This window comes from Leucoraja erinacea, unplaced genomic scaffold (assembly GCF_028641065.1).
Source record: "Leucoraja erinacea ecotype New England unplaced genomic scaffold, Leri_hhj_1 Leri_196S, whole genome shotgun sequence".
NCBI lineage: Eukaryota > Metazoa > Chordata > Chondrichthyes > Rajiformes > Rajidae > Leucoraja > Leucoraja erinaceus.
The window spans coordinates 51,137-65,585 of NW_026576097.1; the positions used below are offsets into that span (position 1 = coordinate 51,137).

Below are 14,449 nucleotides of genomic sequence, written 5' to 3' on the forward strand. Positions count from 1 at the left end.
ACCCCTTATTCTTAACCTGTGGCCCCTGGTTCTGGACTCCCCCAACATCGGGAAAATGTTTCCTGCCTCTAGCGTGTCCAATCCCTTAATAATCTTATATGTTTGAATAAGAGCTCCACTCATCCTTGTATACACTCATTCCAGTGTATACAAGCCCAGTTGCTCCATTCTTTCAACATATGACAGTTCGGGGTGAAATCAGGAACAGCAGGGGTAAGAAGATATGATTGGGAGTGGTCCATAGACCACCAGAATGTGACCTCACAATAGGGTAAAGCATGTTTGAAGGTAATTGTAATTGTCTCGTGGAATTATAATCCACACATTTGAATGGCACAGTGGAGCAGCTGGTAGAGTTGTTGCCTCACAGCGCCAAAAACATGGGCTCGATCCTGACCTCAGGTGCTGTGTGTGTGGACTTTGCAAATTCTCCCCGAGACTGCGTGGGTTTTCTCCCGGTGCTCAGGTTTCCTTTTAAGTCACGAAGATAAGCGGGATTGTGGCCACTAACTTGGCACTAGTGTGTAGGGGGTGGATGTGAAAGCTGGATAACATCGACTAGTTAAATGCTTGACCAATGGTTGGCGTGGAATCTGTGAGCCGAAGGGCCTGTTTCCATGTTGTATCGCTAAACTAAACTAAGCAAAACAAAACTTTGATTTGACTAGCAAGAGTATTGTGGAAGAATTAATTGTGGATTGATTCAAAGATTGCTTCTTGGAATAGGATGTTAGAATGTCTTGAATCTACCGGGAACAGGCTATTTCGATTTTGTCATGAGTAATGAGGAAGGATTAATAAGACATCTTTTGGTTAAAGATTCCCTAGGGGAGTGACCACAATATATTAGAATTTTAGTCGCAGTCTGAGGGTGAACATCAAAGGACCAAAACCACTGTCTTCAACTTAAATAAGGGCAATGGTAATGGTATGAAGGAGGAGTTGTACAAAATGAATTGGAAAAATACACTAAGGGACAGATGAGTGGATGAGCGGTGGCGAATAGTCATATAAATGGTCCATAACACTCCACATTAATTTATTATTTGCTACAAGAGAGATTCTACAAGAAAGAGGCACAATATGGGGTTAACAAACGAGGTCAAGGATAATGTTAAATTGCAAAGTAGGGCACATAGGTGCTATAGGTGCATCAAATCTAGGACAAATAGACTCAGGAATAGTTGTTTTCCGAAAATTATAACTACTCTTAATTCACACATGCACTGACTTCACAGCCCAACACACGGACTTCCATCTATTATATCCACGTAATGAAATTTGGAACTGTAATGTGTATTGTAACTGTAATTTTTAACATTTTTTAAAAACATTTTTAATATTTAATATAATCTTTAAACATCTCCTTCACCATTTTGCCTTTATAGATATGTATATAGCGCCGCAGAATTGTGCACCTACCCCCCCCTCCCTTTTGTTTTTGTTTTCTGTTTCTTGTTTTTTGTACTAAATTATATGTATGCACTGAGTACGAGCTGCTTTTAATTTCATTGTACATGTATAGTGACAATAAATGGCATATCATATATCATAAAGTGGCAAGGACTGGTGGTAGACCAGACGACTGGGAAATTTTAAGAATTCAACAGCGAACACTAAGAAGATCATAAGATAAATTATTGTAGAGAAAATATGTTTAATATCAAAATAACTGTTAAGAATTTCTATGTATATGTAAATAGGGAAAATAATGTCTGTTTGGTGTGGGACCTCCAGCAAATGAGGCTGATGAATGAACAAAGGGGAACTAATTTCAAATAACGGGGGAATTTTTAAGGACCCCAATCGAAGGGAAATTGTATTAGAGGGACCAAAAGTGGGACCAAAAGTGGCTAAATTCCAAAGAACTGATGGGGTACACTCAAGGATTTTAAAGGAAGTGACCACAACAATAATGGGAGGAATGTAACTGGTGGAGTATTCCAGTGGTTGGTTGTTGGACCTCAATTCTTTACTGTTTATATTAATGACCTGGAGGAGGGAGAAAAATGTAAGGTTTAAAGGTTTGCCTATGATTCAAAAAAGAAGTGGGAAAGCATGTTGTGATGAGAACATTGTGATTGTGCAGTTGTAGGTACATTGAGTGATTTGGTGAATACCTGGCAAATGGAGTTTAATATGGAGAAATGTGAGGTCATGTGGCAAGAGGAATCAAAAGGCAGGATATTAGGTGAATGGGTAAACACTGCAAATTAATGAAGTTCAGTGGGATCCTGATTCATGAATCTATGATTCCATGAATTGCACAACGTTAATGGGCAAGTCTAACAAGTAGTTAACAAGGCAAACAGTATGTAGAAAGAAGGAACTGCAAATGCTGGTTTACAAAGAAAGACCAAAAGTGCTGGAGTTTCTCAGTCTGAAGAAGGGTCCCAAGGGTCACCTCTCCTTGTTCTCCAGAGATGCTGCCTGACTTGCTGAGTTACTGCAGCACTTTGTGTCTTTTTAAGGCAAACACCATTTTATTGGCAAAGGTGTTGATGTTTAAGAGTGGGAATGTTTTGCAACAGTTATATAGGGTGTTGGTGAGGCCATGCCCGGAATACTGCACTCAGTATCGGTCCCCTTTAGCTAAAAAAAAAGCAATACAGTGGCATTGGAGGTTGTTCAAAGGAAATTGACCATGCATATTCCTGAGGAGAGGATTATCGTATCAAGAAAGGCTAGACAATTTGGCATTAATATCCATGGTGTTTAGAAAAATGAGACGCAACCTTAATCAAACAGATAAAATCCTAAAGGGACTTCAGGACAGGGTAAATGTTGAGATATTTTCAGTGCAGGAGAGCCATGAATGAGGGAACATCAGTACAAAATTTAAGTCAGCAATTCAAAACCAAGGTGTGCAGAAACCTCTCTCAGAAGGTAGTGAAACTACTGAATTCTCTGCCCCTGAGGGTGATGGAGACCAGGTTGTTTTTTGTTATATTTAAGATGAAGATAGATACATATTTGAATTGAGGAATTATGGGGAACTGGCAAACAAGAGAAAATGAGGCCAGCATAGATCAGCCATGATCATATTGAGTGATAGGACAGACTTGTATGCCTGAGAACCGATCTTGCACTGATCTTCTTGTCTTCTTGTTCTCTTCTCCCAGTCTGCAATTCATATTTCCTCTTCAATGCAGTCAGGTAAGCAAATGAACTGATCTGTAATGTACAGGAAGGAACTGTGGTGCTGGTTTACACTGAAGATAGACACAAAATGCTGGAGTAACTCAGCGGACCAGGCAACATCTCTGGAGAGGTATGGGTGGCCCGAAACGTCACCATGCTGCCTGTCCCGTTGAGTTACTCCAGCATTTTGTGATGATCTGTAATGTATGTCAGGATCAAAAATTGAGATGGCAATTTTGGTTTTATCACAGTAAGTAGCGACAGAATGATTCACACTAATAAGAAAATGTCATGCAATATGCCTACGTGCCATGTTCCAGGAAGAATTGAATGAAACCACATACTATCCAATTTCCTGGCTTCACTGCGTCTAATTCTGCCAAACTCCCATCAAGTTTAAACCATGATCAGCATATTTTCCCACATTAGAAAACCTCACATTTACAATGAAGCGATGAAACAACTACGTCAACCTTTGAAGGACACTTGGGCTGTGTACCAGGCAGCTGCTGATGTGTGGGGGGAAATCACTGGGTGGTGAGCATTGAAACTCCCAGCCAGTGAGTTTAGTATGTTGCAAGCAAAACAAGAAAACTTATCAGTGGGGCAAAATGTTTTTTTTCAATTGTTATCACTGCTTACATCAACAGATTGAGTTTACGATGTGCCCTAAAGTAGCGTGACAATGTTAATGAAATGAAGAGACTGCAGATGCTGAAACCTGGAACAAATAAAGGAGAGCTGCTGGAGGAACTCAGCGGGTCAGGCAGCATCCGTGGAGGGAAATGGACAGCTGGTGTTTTGAGTTGAAACCGTTCATCTGTATCAGAATAAGAGTCTCGACCCAGGATGTCATCTGTCCATTTTGTTCCTCCGGCAGCTTTCCTTTTTTTACCGAATTAAATCCTTATACTGAATCAATTCATAGGTTCCCAATTAGACACTGATTGAAGCACATTGTGCTTTGCCATGTTAAATAGGCAGTTACTTGCAAACACAGGCACCCAGGAACCAGAAATTATGTTTTCATCATGCTATTATTTAACTCGCCTATGCATGTTTTGGAAATCAAAACCATGTATCTATAGATTCAATTTATCCCCTAAGGCAATGATTATTAACTGCACATACACTTTGACACGCCTTTATGTCAATGCAACACTAAACAAGTCCGTTCAGGTCATGAGGTACGTTTCAGGTCCCAGGAGAATAATTCCCTTAATCTCATTCTTTCTCACTTTATTTACTATCCCCTTGCACCTTATTCTCTTTATTGAATATCCTTTGATTCATTTTGTCATTAACCAATGCTGAGGGGTAATTTACAATGACCAATTGATATCTCAGTGTCATTGGCAGATGTGAGGAAACTGGTACTCTGAGAGGAAACCCAACAAATCATGGAGCGAACATGCAAACTCCACACAAATTGCACAGGAGTTACAATCAAACCTGGGACCCTGAAGCTGTTGCTGCACCAAATGTCACAGTATCCCCAGGTACAACAAACCCCATTACAAAACCTATAGCAGAATATACTGCAGGAATTCATATTCCACTTATACCATACGATAAATGAGCATAGCCTTCCTCAACAATTCGGAAAGAGATATGAGGATCTTAATTTCTTGCTGTATTTTGTATATTAACACAATGAAGAGATATCTGGTTTCTGACAACTGGATGAAGTGCTGACTTGCCCCTGGGAATGAGAATGATAACAGTGAAGAAAGGGCAGACTGCTGACAGAATTTTCAAAGGCTTTTGATTAGGTGCCACATTTGAGGCTGTTAAACAAGATGAGAGCCCATGGTATTCGAGAGGAGATCCTAGCATATATAGAAGATTGGCTGGATGGCAGAAGGCAAAGAATGTTTTCCAAATGGGGAGAGGATTCAGAAATCGGAGCTGCAAGATGATGAATGTTAGATGGCACTGCGACAGTACTTGCTGGAGTTTAGAAGGATGAAGGGGTATCTCATTGTAATTTACAGTATAATGAAAGACATAGATCCAGTGTATGTGAAGATAATGTTTCCACTTGTGGGAGATTGATAGGTTCTTGATTAGTATGGATGTCAGATGTACGGGGAGAATGCAGGAGAATGAGATTAAGAGGGAAAAATTGATCAGCCATGATTGTATGGTGTCTGTGTGGAGGTTGCATGTCCTCCCTGTGACTGTGATGTGTGAGTATGAAGATTTATTGGCCCCTGTAAAATTGTTCTTTGTGTGTTGGGAGTGGATACAAATCTGGAATAACATGGAATTTGCATGAGCAGGTGATCGACGGTTGGCATGGATTTCGTGGCTGAAGGGTTTGTTTCCAGGCTCTATCTCTAAACTAAACTAAATTAAAAGTCAGAGGTTTAGCGAGGGAATTCTGAAGTTCAGAGTCTTGGCTGCCAGAGGTAGACTATTATATTCTATATAATTGATTTGTTACAGTAGGGAGAAGTTTAAATAAAATGTTGTGTTGGTGCTGTGATGAAAGTTAATTTTGACAACAAAATTTTACAAATGTTTGATTGACTCAAATGTAACATTCAAAGGCCACTGGGCTGATTTATTCTCAAAAATACATGGAAGATTTACAAATATTGGATTAACAAATGGAAGCACATCCTTAAATGGACATCCTGGCAGACCTTAACCAGCCGTTACACTGCTGTGGTTAGATCTTAATCACATCTGAATCATCCTGTAATTAGTAGAGCATTATACAAACCAGAGTATAAAAGCCACAAGGAAAATCCAGGAAACAGAAGTGTCCTGAATATCCTTCAGTTGAGAAGAGAAAGATGAAGTATTTGTGGTCTCCAGTTTTATTTGTTTTAGTTCATGTAACATGTACTTCTGCTATTCCGCGACTTTTCGAAGCTGAGAAATATGAGAAGGATCGGCAGTTCGCTGAGGTACTGTACAGAATGCAAGTAACAACATGCTGTGAAATACATTTTCTAGTATAATTTTATTTTTCCTAATAGGTAAAGGCAACATTAACAATGCTAAAACTTTTGTTTTGAAGACTTACCTGAAGCAATTCTACAAGCTTGAAGATCACTCAACACAAATCATGGGAAAGTTCAAAACCTACAGAGCATCAGGTTTATTATCAGAGAAGATTAGGAAAATGCAGGTCGCCTCAGGGTAACTGGCTCTTAGATGCTGGAAAACCTGGCTCCAGGGAGTCCCACATTCCAACAACATAACTTGAAAATGCTAGATTGTCGGGGAGTGACTAACCTACCCCCTGGCAGTTGGATCAAAACCTATTTGGCTGGAAATATTTTGGCCTGCAAGAATATTTTGGCCTCAGGTAACTGGCTCTCTAGATGCTGAAACTCTGGGAGTCATGGAAAAGCCTCGATGTGGAGTTCCTGACGTTGCTGAATATAATCACTTCCCAAGAAAACCGAAATGGAAACAGAATAAGTTAACATACAGGTAATCTTCTGCACAGTACACCTCAAAAACAATTCAGTGTTTGGTTGGGCTAAACACTGTTAGTAGGATAACAGTATACAATTGTATTGGTACTCCATTCATCTTAGAAATTTAGGTGATTAACTGAGAAGTCTTAAACTGAAAATTTACAGAATGTTTTGATTGATTCAAATTGATTTACAGTTTTCATTGTGGAAACAGCATCACACCCTTAGTGCTTGTAATTTTAAAGAACTTGTGAATTAATGTACCAGTTGAATATTGAGCTTATTATAGATAATTGGGCTTGTAATTATGTTTAGATAATCTACAAATGGCAAAATAATTAATAATGGAATGCCATTCAATATGTTTAGAAAGGGATTATTTTAAACTGTGTAGAAAAGAATTGCAGATGTTGGCATCAACCGAAGAAAGACACAAAGTGCTGGAGTAACAAAGGATCATGCGGCATTCCGGTAGTTTTATTCATGGCAATATATGTTATATCCAGAGATTTAAAAAAAATTCAAGTCCGTTTTCAATCTCTGTAATTCAATCATTTAAAAATTAAAATTCGGAGAAAGAGGAGTGCTATCCGCACGATATAGGAACGATCCTGCTCTCACCGATAAAATTGAATAGTATAATATATAAGAAGAACCCAATTATTCACAATATAATAAGAATTTGGAAACAAATAAAAGTATCCTTGAAATTAAATAATTTATCAGTACTAACCCCACTATTGAACAACCCCGCATTCAAACCTTCTCTCATCGACAACACATATCAACAATGGGATAGACTGGGGATTAGGAAAGTAGGGGACATGTATGAAGTGGGCAAACTGTTATCATTTCAACAATTAAAATTAAAATTTAAATTGAAGGATAATCAATATTTTAAATATATACAGGTATGTGACTTTATGAAGAAATATACACATAGATTTCAAACTATATTTTTAGATCCTTTAGAAGAAGCAATGAATATTAAGGCTGATTCACAAAAATTAATATCATACTTTTATAATAATATATTAAATAGAGAATCACCCTCAACAGAAGCATTAAGGGAAGATTGGGAACAAGAGCTAATGATAAAGATCTCGAAGGATAGATGGGAAAAGTATTTGATGAATACACATAACTGTTCTATTAATGCAAGACATAATTTAATTCAATTCAAATTATTACATAGACTATATTATTCAAAAACGAGGTTGAATAAATTTTATCCAAACGTCTCTCCCAGATGCGATAAATGTTTGTTTCAAAACGCTAATATAACACACTCATTTGTTGGATGTACAAAGTTGAATAAATTTTGGAGTGATATATTTGATATATTTACAAAGATTTTCAAGTCAAGAATAGAACCCAAAACGGAATGGATTATATTTGGAATAATAGGAGAAGATACCAATTTAAATAAAGATCAAAATGTTTTTTTTAATTATGGGTTAATAATTGGAAAGAAATTGATACTTAAATTTTGGAAAAATACAACCACACCAACTGTTAAAATGTGGATTAGGAATATGATGGACATAGCACGCCTTGAAGAAATGAGACTCCGACTAATAGATAAATATGACCAATTCTTAAGGAGTTGGTCTCCTTTCATCGACTTTTTGGAATCATGTGATGCAGCGGTGCCATAAGGATTGCTGATTTCAGTTCATGACGCGGATAGAGCTACATCTCCGAATACAGATTTGAAAAATTCTCTTTTAAGGGGCCTTCTCTTCTATTTCTACTTTCCACTTTCTCTCTTCCTTTTTTATTTTTTATATACACACTTCACGTTTTTCTACTCTCTACCATCTATTTTTCCACTTTTTCCCCTTTCTATTGTTTTCTTTTTCTTGTTCTGCTTACTTCCTTCTTATCACATAAAACTAGAGGTTGTACATAGAATGGATTACGGTATTACATAGTTGGCACCTAAAATTAGGTGCCAATGTACTGTTTTGTGCTGTATTAACTTCTAATAAAATAAACAAAAAAAACAAAAAAAAAAAAAAATTAAAATTCTACATCTTTCCCCTGTTTGAGCTTGTTTAATTATTCAATTTAATGCGCCTTCTCTTTTATTTCTGTTTGTTTTTCAATCTTTCAATCATGTTGTTGAAGAATATAGATGTTATATCCTTATATTCCCTATGGCTTAAGATACTCTATTTGTCAAACCCAGCTTAAGTTTCCAACAATTTGTGGCACAATAAATCTTTGTTGAAGAGAACAGGATGGGTTTAACTGGTGGCATACTATACGCTGAGAAAAGTCCTACTCCAGTAAGCTTTGATCAATTGTATTCAGTACAAATTCTTACTTTGTACTTTCTTTATTAAAGAATTCTAAACTATACGCCGGATCTTTCACATGATGAGGTGCACATGGCAATAGAGAAAGCTTTGAAGGTTTGGAGTGATGTCACGCCTTTGGAATTCAGCAGAATTAATGAGGGACAAGCTGATATCATGATCACATTTGTGGCTAGAGGTATGAACAGATTTATTTTAAGTTGTTGCTTTTTTAGTATAAATGTTGATGTCCAAAGTCCTTTAGACTTTACTTTTAATACCTTGGTCTTTAGAGATACAGCAAGGAAACAGGGCCTTCAGCCCTTGCTGACCAACGATCACTGTATACTATTACTATCCTACACACTAGGGACAATTTACAATTTGACCAATTTACAAATTAACCCAAACACCTGTACATTTTTGGAGTGTGGGAGGAAACAGAAGCACCTGGAGAAAACCCACGTGGTCAAGGGGAGAAAGTACAAACTTTGTACGGACAGCATCCGTAGGCAGGATCGATCCCGGGTCTAAAACGCTGTAAGGCAGCAACTCTGCCGCTATGCCATTGTGCCGCCCAAACTAATAGAACTTTTTTGAGGAAATACAATATGCACAAGCAAAGCAAATAATTAAAATGCTTCAAAAAGGTATCATGATCCAATGAATATTTCAAGTTGTAGACTGTTCACAATCATGATAGTGGAAGGAAACACAGACACATCTCACTTCCTATGGAACAGGAAGCTGGCTGTGAGGATTTTAATGTGTTTAAAACATATCCTTATGTGATTGGTGGGGAGATAATGAGAGAAGTTTTTAAAAAAAAAATTTTTAACTTATCATTTCTAACATTTTGCATACAGCCATTCACAGCTTCCAAAATTGTTTCTTCATGCGTTTTTTGCATTATTTCCAGAACATGGAGACAATTATCCATTTGATGGACCAAATGGCTACCTGGCCCATGCTTTTCCTCCAGGTGAAGGTATTGGAGGGGACACTCACTTTGATGAAGATGAAGAATGGACAATGGGATCAAATGGTAAAACAATTCACTAATATTATTAACATAATAATCATTGGTAAAAATGGGCTTTGACCAATGAGGTTTTTTTCTGTAAAAGTGCAGCTAAGTTGTTAGCTAGTAAAATTAATCTTTAAAAAAATATTTTCCTTGGAATTCTTGATGTAAACTATTTTTTTTTCTGGTGGAGATTTAATTACAATGAATCATTTTATTCATCGTCGCTCTGAAATATAATTAGATTGTAAGTTGTTATAGCTCCTCACTATGAACATACTAATTCAACCCATTAACAGATAAAATGTACTAATACACATTTTCAGCATGTCTGAGGAAAAAAATAAAGATTCTATGAAACTTATTACTGCTATATTCCATGCTGTTAATACTTCATTGTTTGGACATTGATTGATAATCATTTAAAATATCCATCAGAGAGGATTTTAAATTTGCCATCTTGTAATCCTTTTACCTTAGGGTACAATCTTTTTATTGTGGCTGCCCATGAATTTGGCCATGCATTGGGACTGGCTCACTCTCAAGATCCCGGTGCATTAATGTACCCAATGTACGTATACACATCGATGAAAGAGTTCCGTCTCGCGCGTGATGACGTTAATGGAATCCAAGCTCTATATGGTAAGTTTAAGTATCAAATAAATGCTGAACTATTCCTGCCTTAGTAATCAGTGATGATGCAGATAGTTTAAGCACTGTTTAGTTTTGTTTATTATCATGTGTACGAGGTACAGTGAAAAGCTTCTGGTACACTGCCAGTGTAATGAATATGCTTTGATAGTTCTTTGTCCAGAATACAAAAAATTGCCATAAAATAACATTTTAAAGTTTGAATGTGTTGTGTCTCACCTTTAAGTATTGGGCCTTTGAATTAAATGCAAATTAGAACATTCGGGAGTTTCAGTGTTTGTACCTTTATCAGCTACGTAGATCGCGTAACGGAGATCAGGAAGAAATATCTACAGTTTATTGTACTGACCAGGTGATGAGTGGTCTTTGTAATTGTGGACATCAAAGTTAATTGTGCTATTAAGTAGAAGGACACAATCATGCACACTCTTGTAATAAAGGAGGAGTATCTCAAATGGCCAAGAGATGATGGCATGGGTACTTGTATAAGCCCAAATGCCCATTAATCCAGTTAATCAAGAATGGAAGCAATAATCCAGTGTGTTTTACAATTATACTTCCCTGATTTAATGATGTTATTCAGTACTACTTAAGCTGTCGACTATTGTTTCCCATGCTTTCTTCACTGCCTGCTGTACCTGCATATTCCACATTATTTACAATATGTTTATTTACTTTTCACAAGGTTCATCAAATGAGGTGCATCCACCACCAGCAGAAACGCCTGATGTCTGTGATCCTTACTTGTATTTTGATGCTGTTGCTAGTCTTCGTGGAGAGACATTATATTTTAAGGACCGGTATGAAATTTGCAAAATATCTGAGAACAGTGCTTTTAATAACATTAATATAGGACTGCACCCTGCCTCATACAAGATCTGTTCAGTAGTCTGATGGAAATGAGGAAGAAGCTGTTCCTGAATCTGGTGGTATATGCTTTCAGACTTATGTATCTTCTGCCTGATGGGAGAGGGGAATAAAGGGAATGATGGGGTGAAAAGGACATTTTCTCAAGACAGTGTGAAATGTAGGTGAAGTCGAAGTGGGGAGACTGATCTGTGCGATGAACTGGGCTACATCCACCACTGTCTTTAATTTCTTGCCGTTTTGGGCAGGGCAGTTGCCAAACCTAGCTGTGATGCATCCTAACAGGATGCTTTCTAAGGTGCAACTGTAGAATCCGGGAAGTGTTCATGACCTTTCTTTGTCATCTGGAGAATAAAAGCATTGGTGTGCTTTCTTGACCGTAGATTCATTGTGGGTGGTTGATCCAGAACAAATTGTCAGTGACATTTATGCATAGGAACTTGAAGCTGTTGACCATTTCCATTTTGGTACCATTAATGCTGATTGGGGTGTCTACTCCACCTCATATCTTGAGTCGGTAACTAGGTAGACTAGTCAATAACTATTTTGTGGAAGTAGGTGCCGATTCAAATCAGGGTAAAGAAGGTTGGTGGACAGTACGGGCCGCTTCTGTTCCAGTTCTTCTTATGCTCAACAGAAGAAGCAATGAAAACCGGTCCAGCCTTATTATCCTGGGGCAGTGAATGGGGACAGGGGGAAATGACAGGCTGACTACTATAACCTGACAACTTCTCAGAGACCTCTGCACCCAGGGAACTGTTTTTTAACTGTATTTGATTTTGTAATGTAGAAATGATATTCATTTATGGAATGCATCACTTACCAGTTTTAATATCAGTATGTCAAGTAGTTAAAATAATATATTATTTGAAATGATTTGTCGATGTTATGTTAAATAAACAGTCAAATATAACATATATGGAGGAACATGCCAATCTTGTATTTCTCATTTGGGCTACTTACACATTCTGATCATTTTTTGTTATTTTACTAGGTTTTTCTGGAGGAGATATTCACATAAATCTACTAGTGAGCTTGTTTTAATTAAATCATTTTGGCCAGAGCTTCCTGCCAGGATTCATGCTGCGTACGAAAATCAGAAAAATGGTTTACTCATTGTTATTAAAGGTGAGCCCTGTTTCTTTTCCTTACTGAGGACAGTGTTGAGGAGTGAACTATCAATAAACAGAGGCATCATAAGTACTTTTGCAGAATTGCCTGATTTGCAAAAAGCCATCAGCGAGAGAGCACACAGTCAGGGGAGGCTTGGGAACTGGTGACTGTCTTCCATCCTAATGAGAAGCTGCCCTCTGGAGGAGTTATTTAAAAGGGAAAACTTTTGCTGATATGCAGATACCAACATGTGTCCTGTAATCCAATAGGAATGAAATACTGGGCCATCGAAGGCTACAACATCATGCCGGGATATCCAAAGTCCATCTACAAATTTGGTATTCCAAAATACATCAGGAAAATAGATGCCACTGTTCATATTGAAAAGACTTCAAAGACATTATTCTTTGCAAGAGGCCAATACTGGAGGTAATGGTTTGTTGTATAAAAAAAATAAATGCAAATATTTTAGCCGGAATGTAGCATTACCTGGCACCTGTCTTTGTCTATTGTTACACACCTGTTATGTAGCTCAATTCTGTGATTTTTGTTTTTCAAGATTATGTAGAGTCCAGTGTCTAGATGTTTTGTTTGATAGTGCATCCCTTCACTTATCTTTTTGTCCTTTAGCTATGATGAAGTGAAACAGAGGATGGATGAAGGTTACCCCCGACGGATGGTGGATGACTGGCCAGGAGTCCCTTCCAAGCTGGATGCAGCAATTGAACATAATGGTAAATTTAGACATAAATATTATTTTCATACATTGAGATTTTGAAGTGTTGGTGTTTTTTTTAAATTTCAGTTACAAAGGCTGCATTTGACCACCTCTGCAATGAAAATCTACACCTGTCAAAGTGGTGAAATGATGAACCAGGCATCTACATCTACATTGAATTCAAATGTTCACAGATTAATATCTTTAGTTAAAGAAACATTGCACTCAGCTTCTTCAACATCACTTAATTAATCTTTAAACTTCCAGATTAACCCCTGGTCTATACAGTGATGTGACTTAAGCAGAGCAGTATTGGGGTCAGTGCAATTCAATTGGATTCTTATTTATGGGCAAACATGTCATATATTCATATAGGTAGATACAAGGAAGTGCAGTTGCTGGTTTACAAAAAAAGCACAAAGTACTGGAGTAACTCCGCGGGTCGGGCAGCATCTTGGGACAATATGGATAGGTGACAGTTTCCGAGAAAAATGATGCAAATGATTGAATGAAACACTGAGTTTCTCCAGCATTATTGTCTACCTTCGATTTTTCCAGCATCTTAAACAAATAGCCATTCATGTCACTTCTTTGGTGTTTCTTAACATCATGGCTCAGGTGAAACCCTCCACATTTACTTGCCATTTCTGATTAATCTCTGCTGATTTTATTGCCCCTCCCACTTTGATGTCATCTTCAAATTCAAGCATTGCACTGTTTCTAAAACAAAGTTATAATGCAAATTTGGAACCATATTTCTTTCAACACCAAAGGTCCAAGCACATCACACAGAGACACCCCATACTACTCTTTTCTGTTAGTATCTTTCATAACTTACACAGATTTTCTAAGATGCATCAGGACCAAAATATATTTTGCTAAAATCTGTTAAAAATGTGAATGCAGAAATACAAATGCATATCTGGAGAACATTGTTTGAAACTGATTGTGTGACCTCACTTGAATGTTATCTTTTATGTTTTGCAGGATATATTTACTTCTTCTCTAAATCATCCCAGTTCATCTTCAACACAAGTGAGCAACGTGTCTTTGCAATACAAAGAATCAATTCACTATTGGGATGTTAAATTCCTCGACTTATCAAGCTGTGTCAAATAATCTAATTCGAGCATCTTTGCAAGAGGCGATTTATTGGGTCTGCACTAGTATAAAATCAAACAACCAACCAGAATTTAATTTA

The 14,449-nt window shown here is 37.4% G+C and overlaps 1 protein-coding gene across 1 annotated transcript; it reads left to right on the top strand.

Annotated features, from left to right (window-relative positions):
• The first annotated feature begins 6,443 nt into the window (after nt 1–6,443).
• On the top strand, nt 6,444–13,483 carry LOC129716258 (collagenase 3-like). The gene is made up of 8 exons (XM_055666131.1): nt 6,444–6,588; nt 8,926–9,074; nt 9,795–9,920; nt 10,380–10,541; nt 11,236–11,350; nt 12,412–12,545; nt 12,800–12,959; nt 13,161–13,483. The coding sequence occupies exons 1-8, from the start codon at nt 6,497–6,499 to the stop codon at nt 13,306–13,308; spliced, it is 1,086 nt and encodes a 361-aa protein (XP_055522106.1). The 5' UTR covers nt 6,444–6,496; the 3' UTR covers nt 13,309–13,483.
• Nucleotides 13,484–14,449: the final 966 nt, after the last annotated feature.

Coding starts and splice junctions, on each gene's coding strand:
- LOC129716258 (XM_055666131.1), top strand. CDS start 6,497: ATGGAAAAGCCTCGATGTGGAGTTCCTGACGTTGCTGAATATAATCAC. Junction 12,546..12,799: donor TTTACTCATTGTTATTAAAG/GTGAGCCCTGTT, acceptor GTAATCCAATAG/GAATGAAATACTGGGCCATC. Junction 12,960..13,160: donor GCAAGAGGCCAATACTGGAG/GTAATGGTTTGT, acceptor TTTGTCCTTTAG/CTATGATGAAGTGAAACAGA.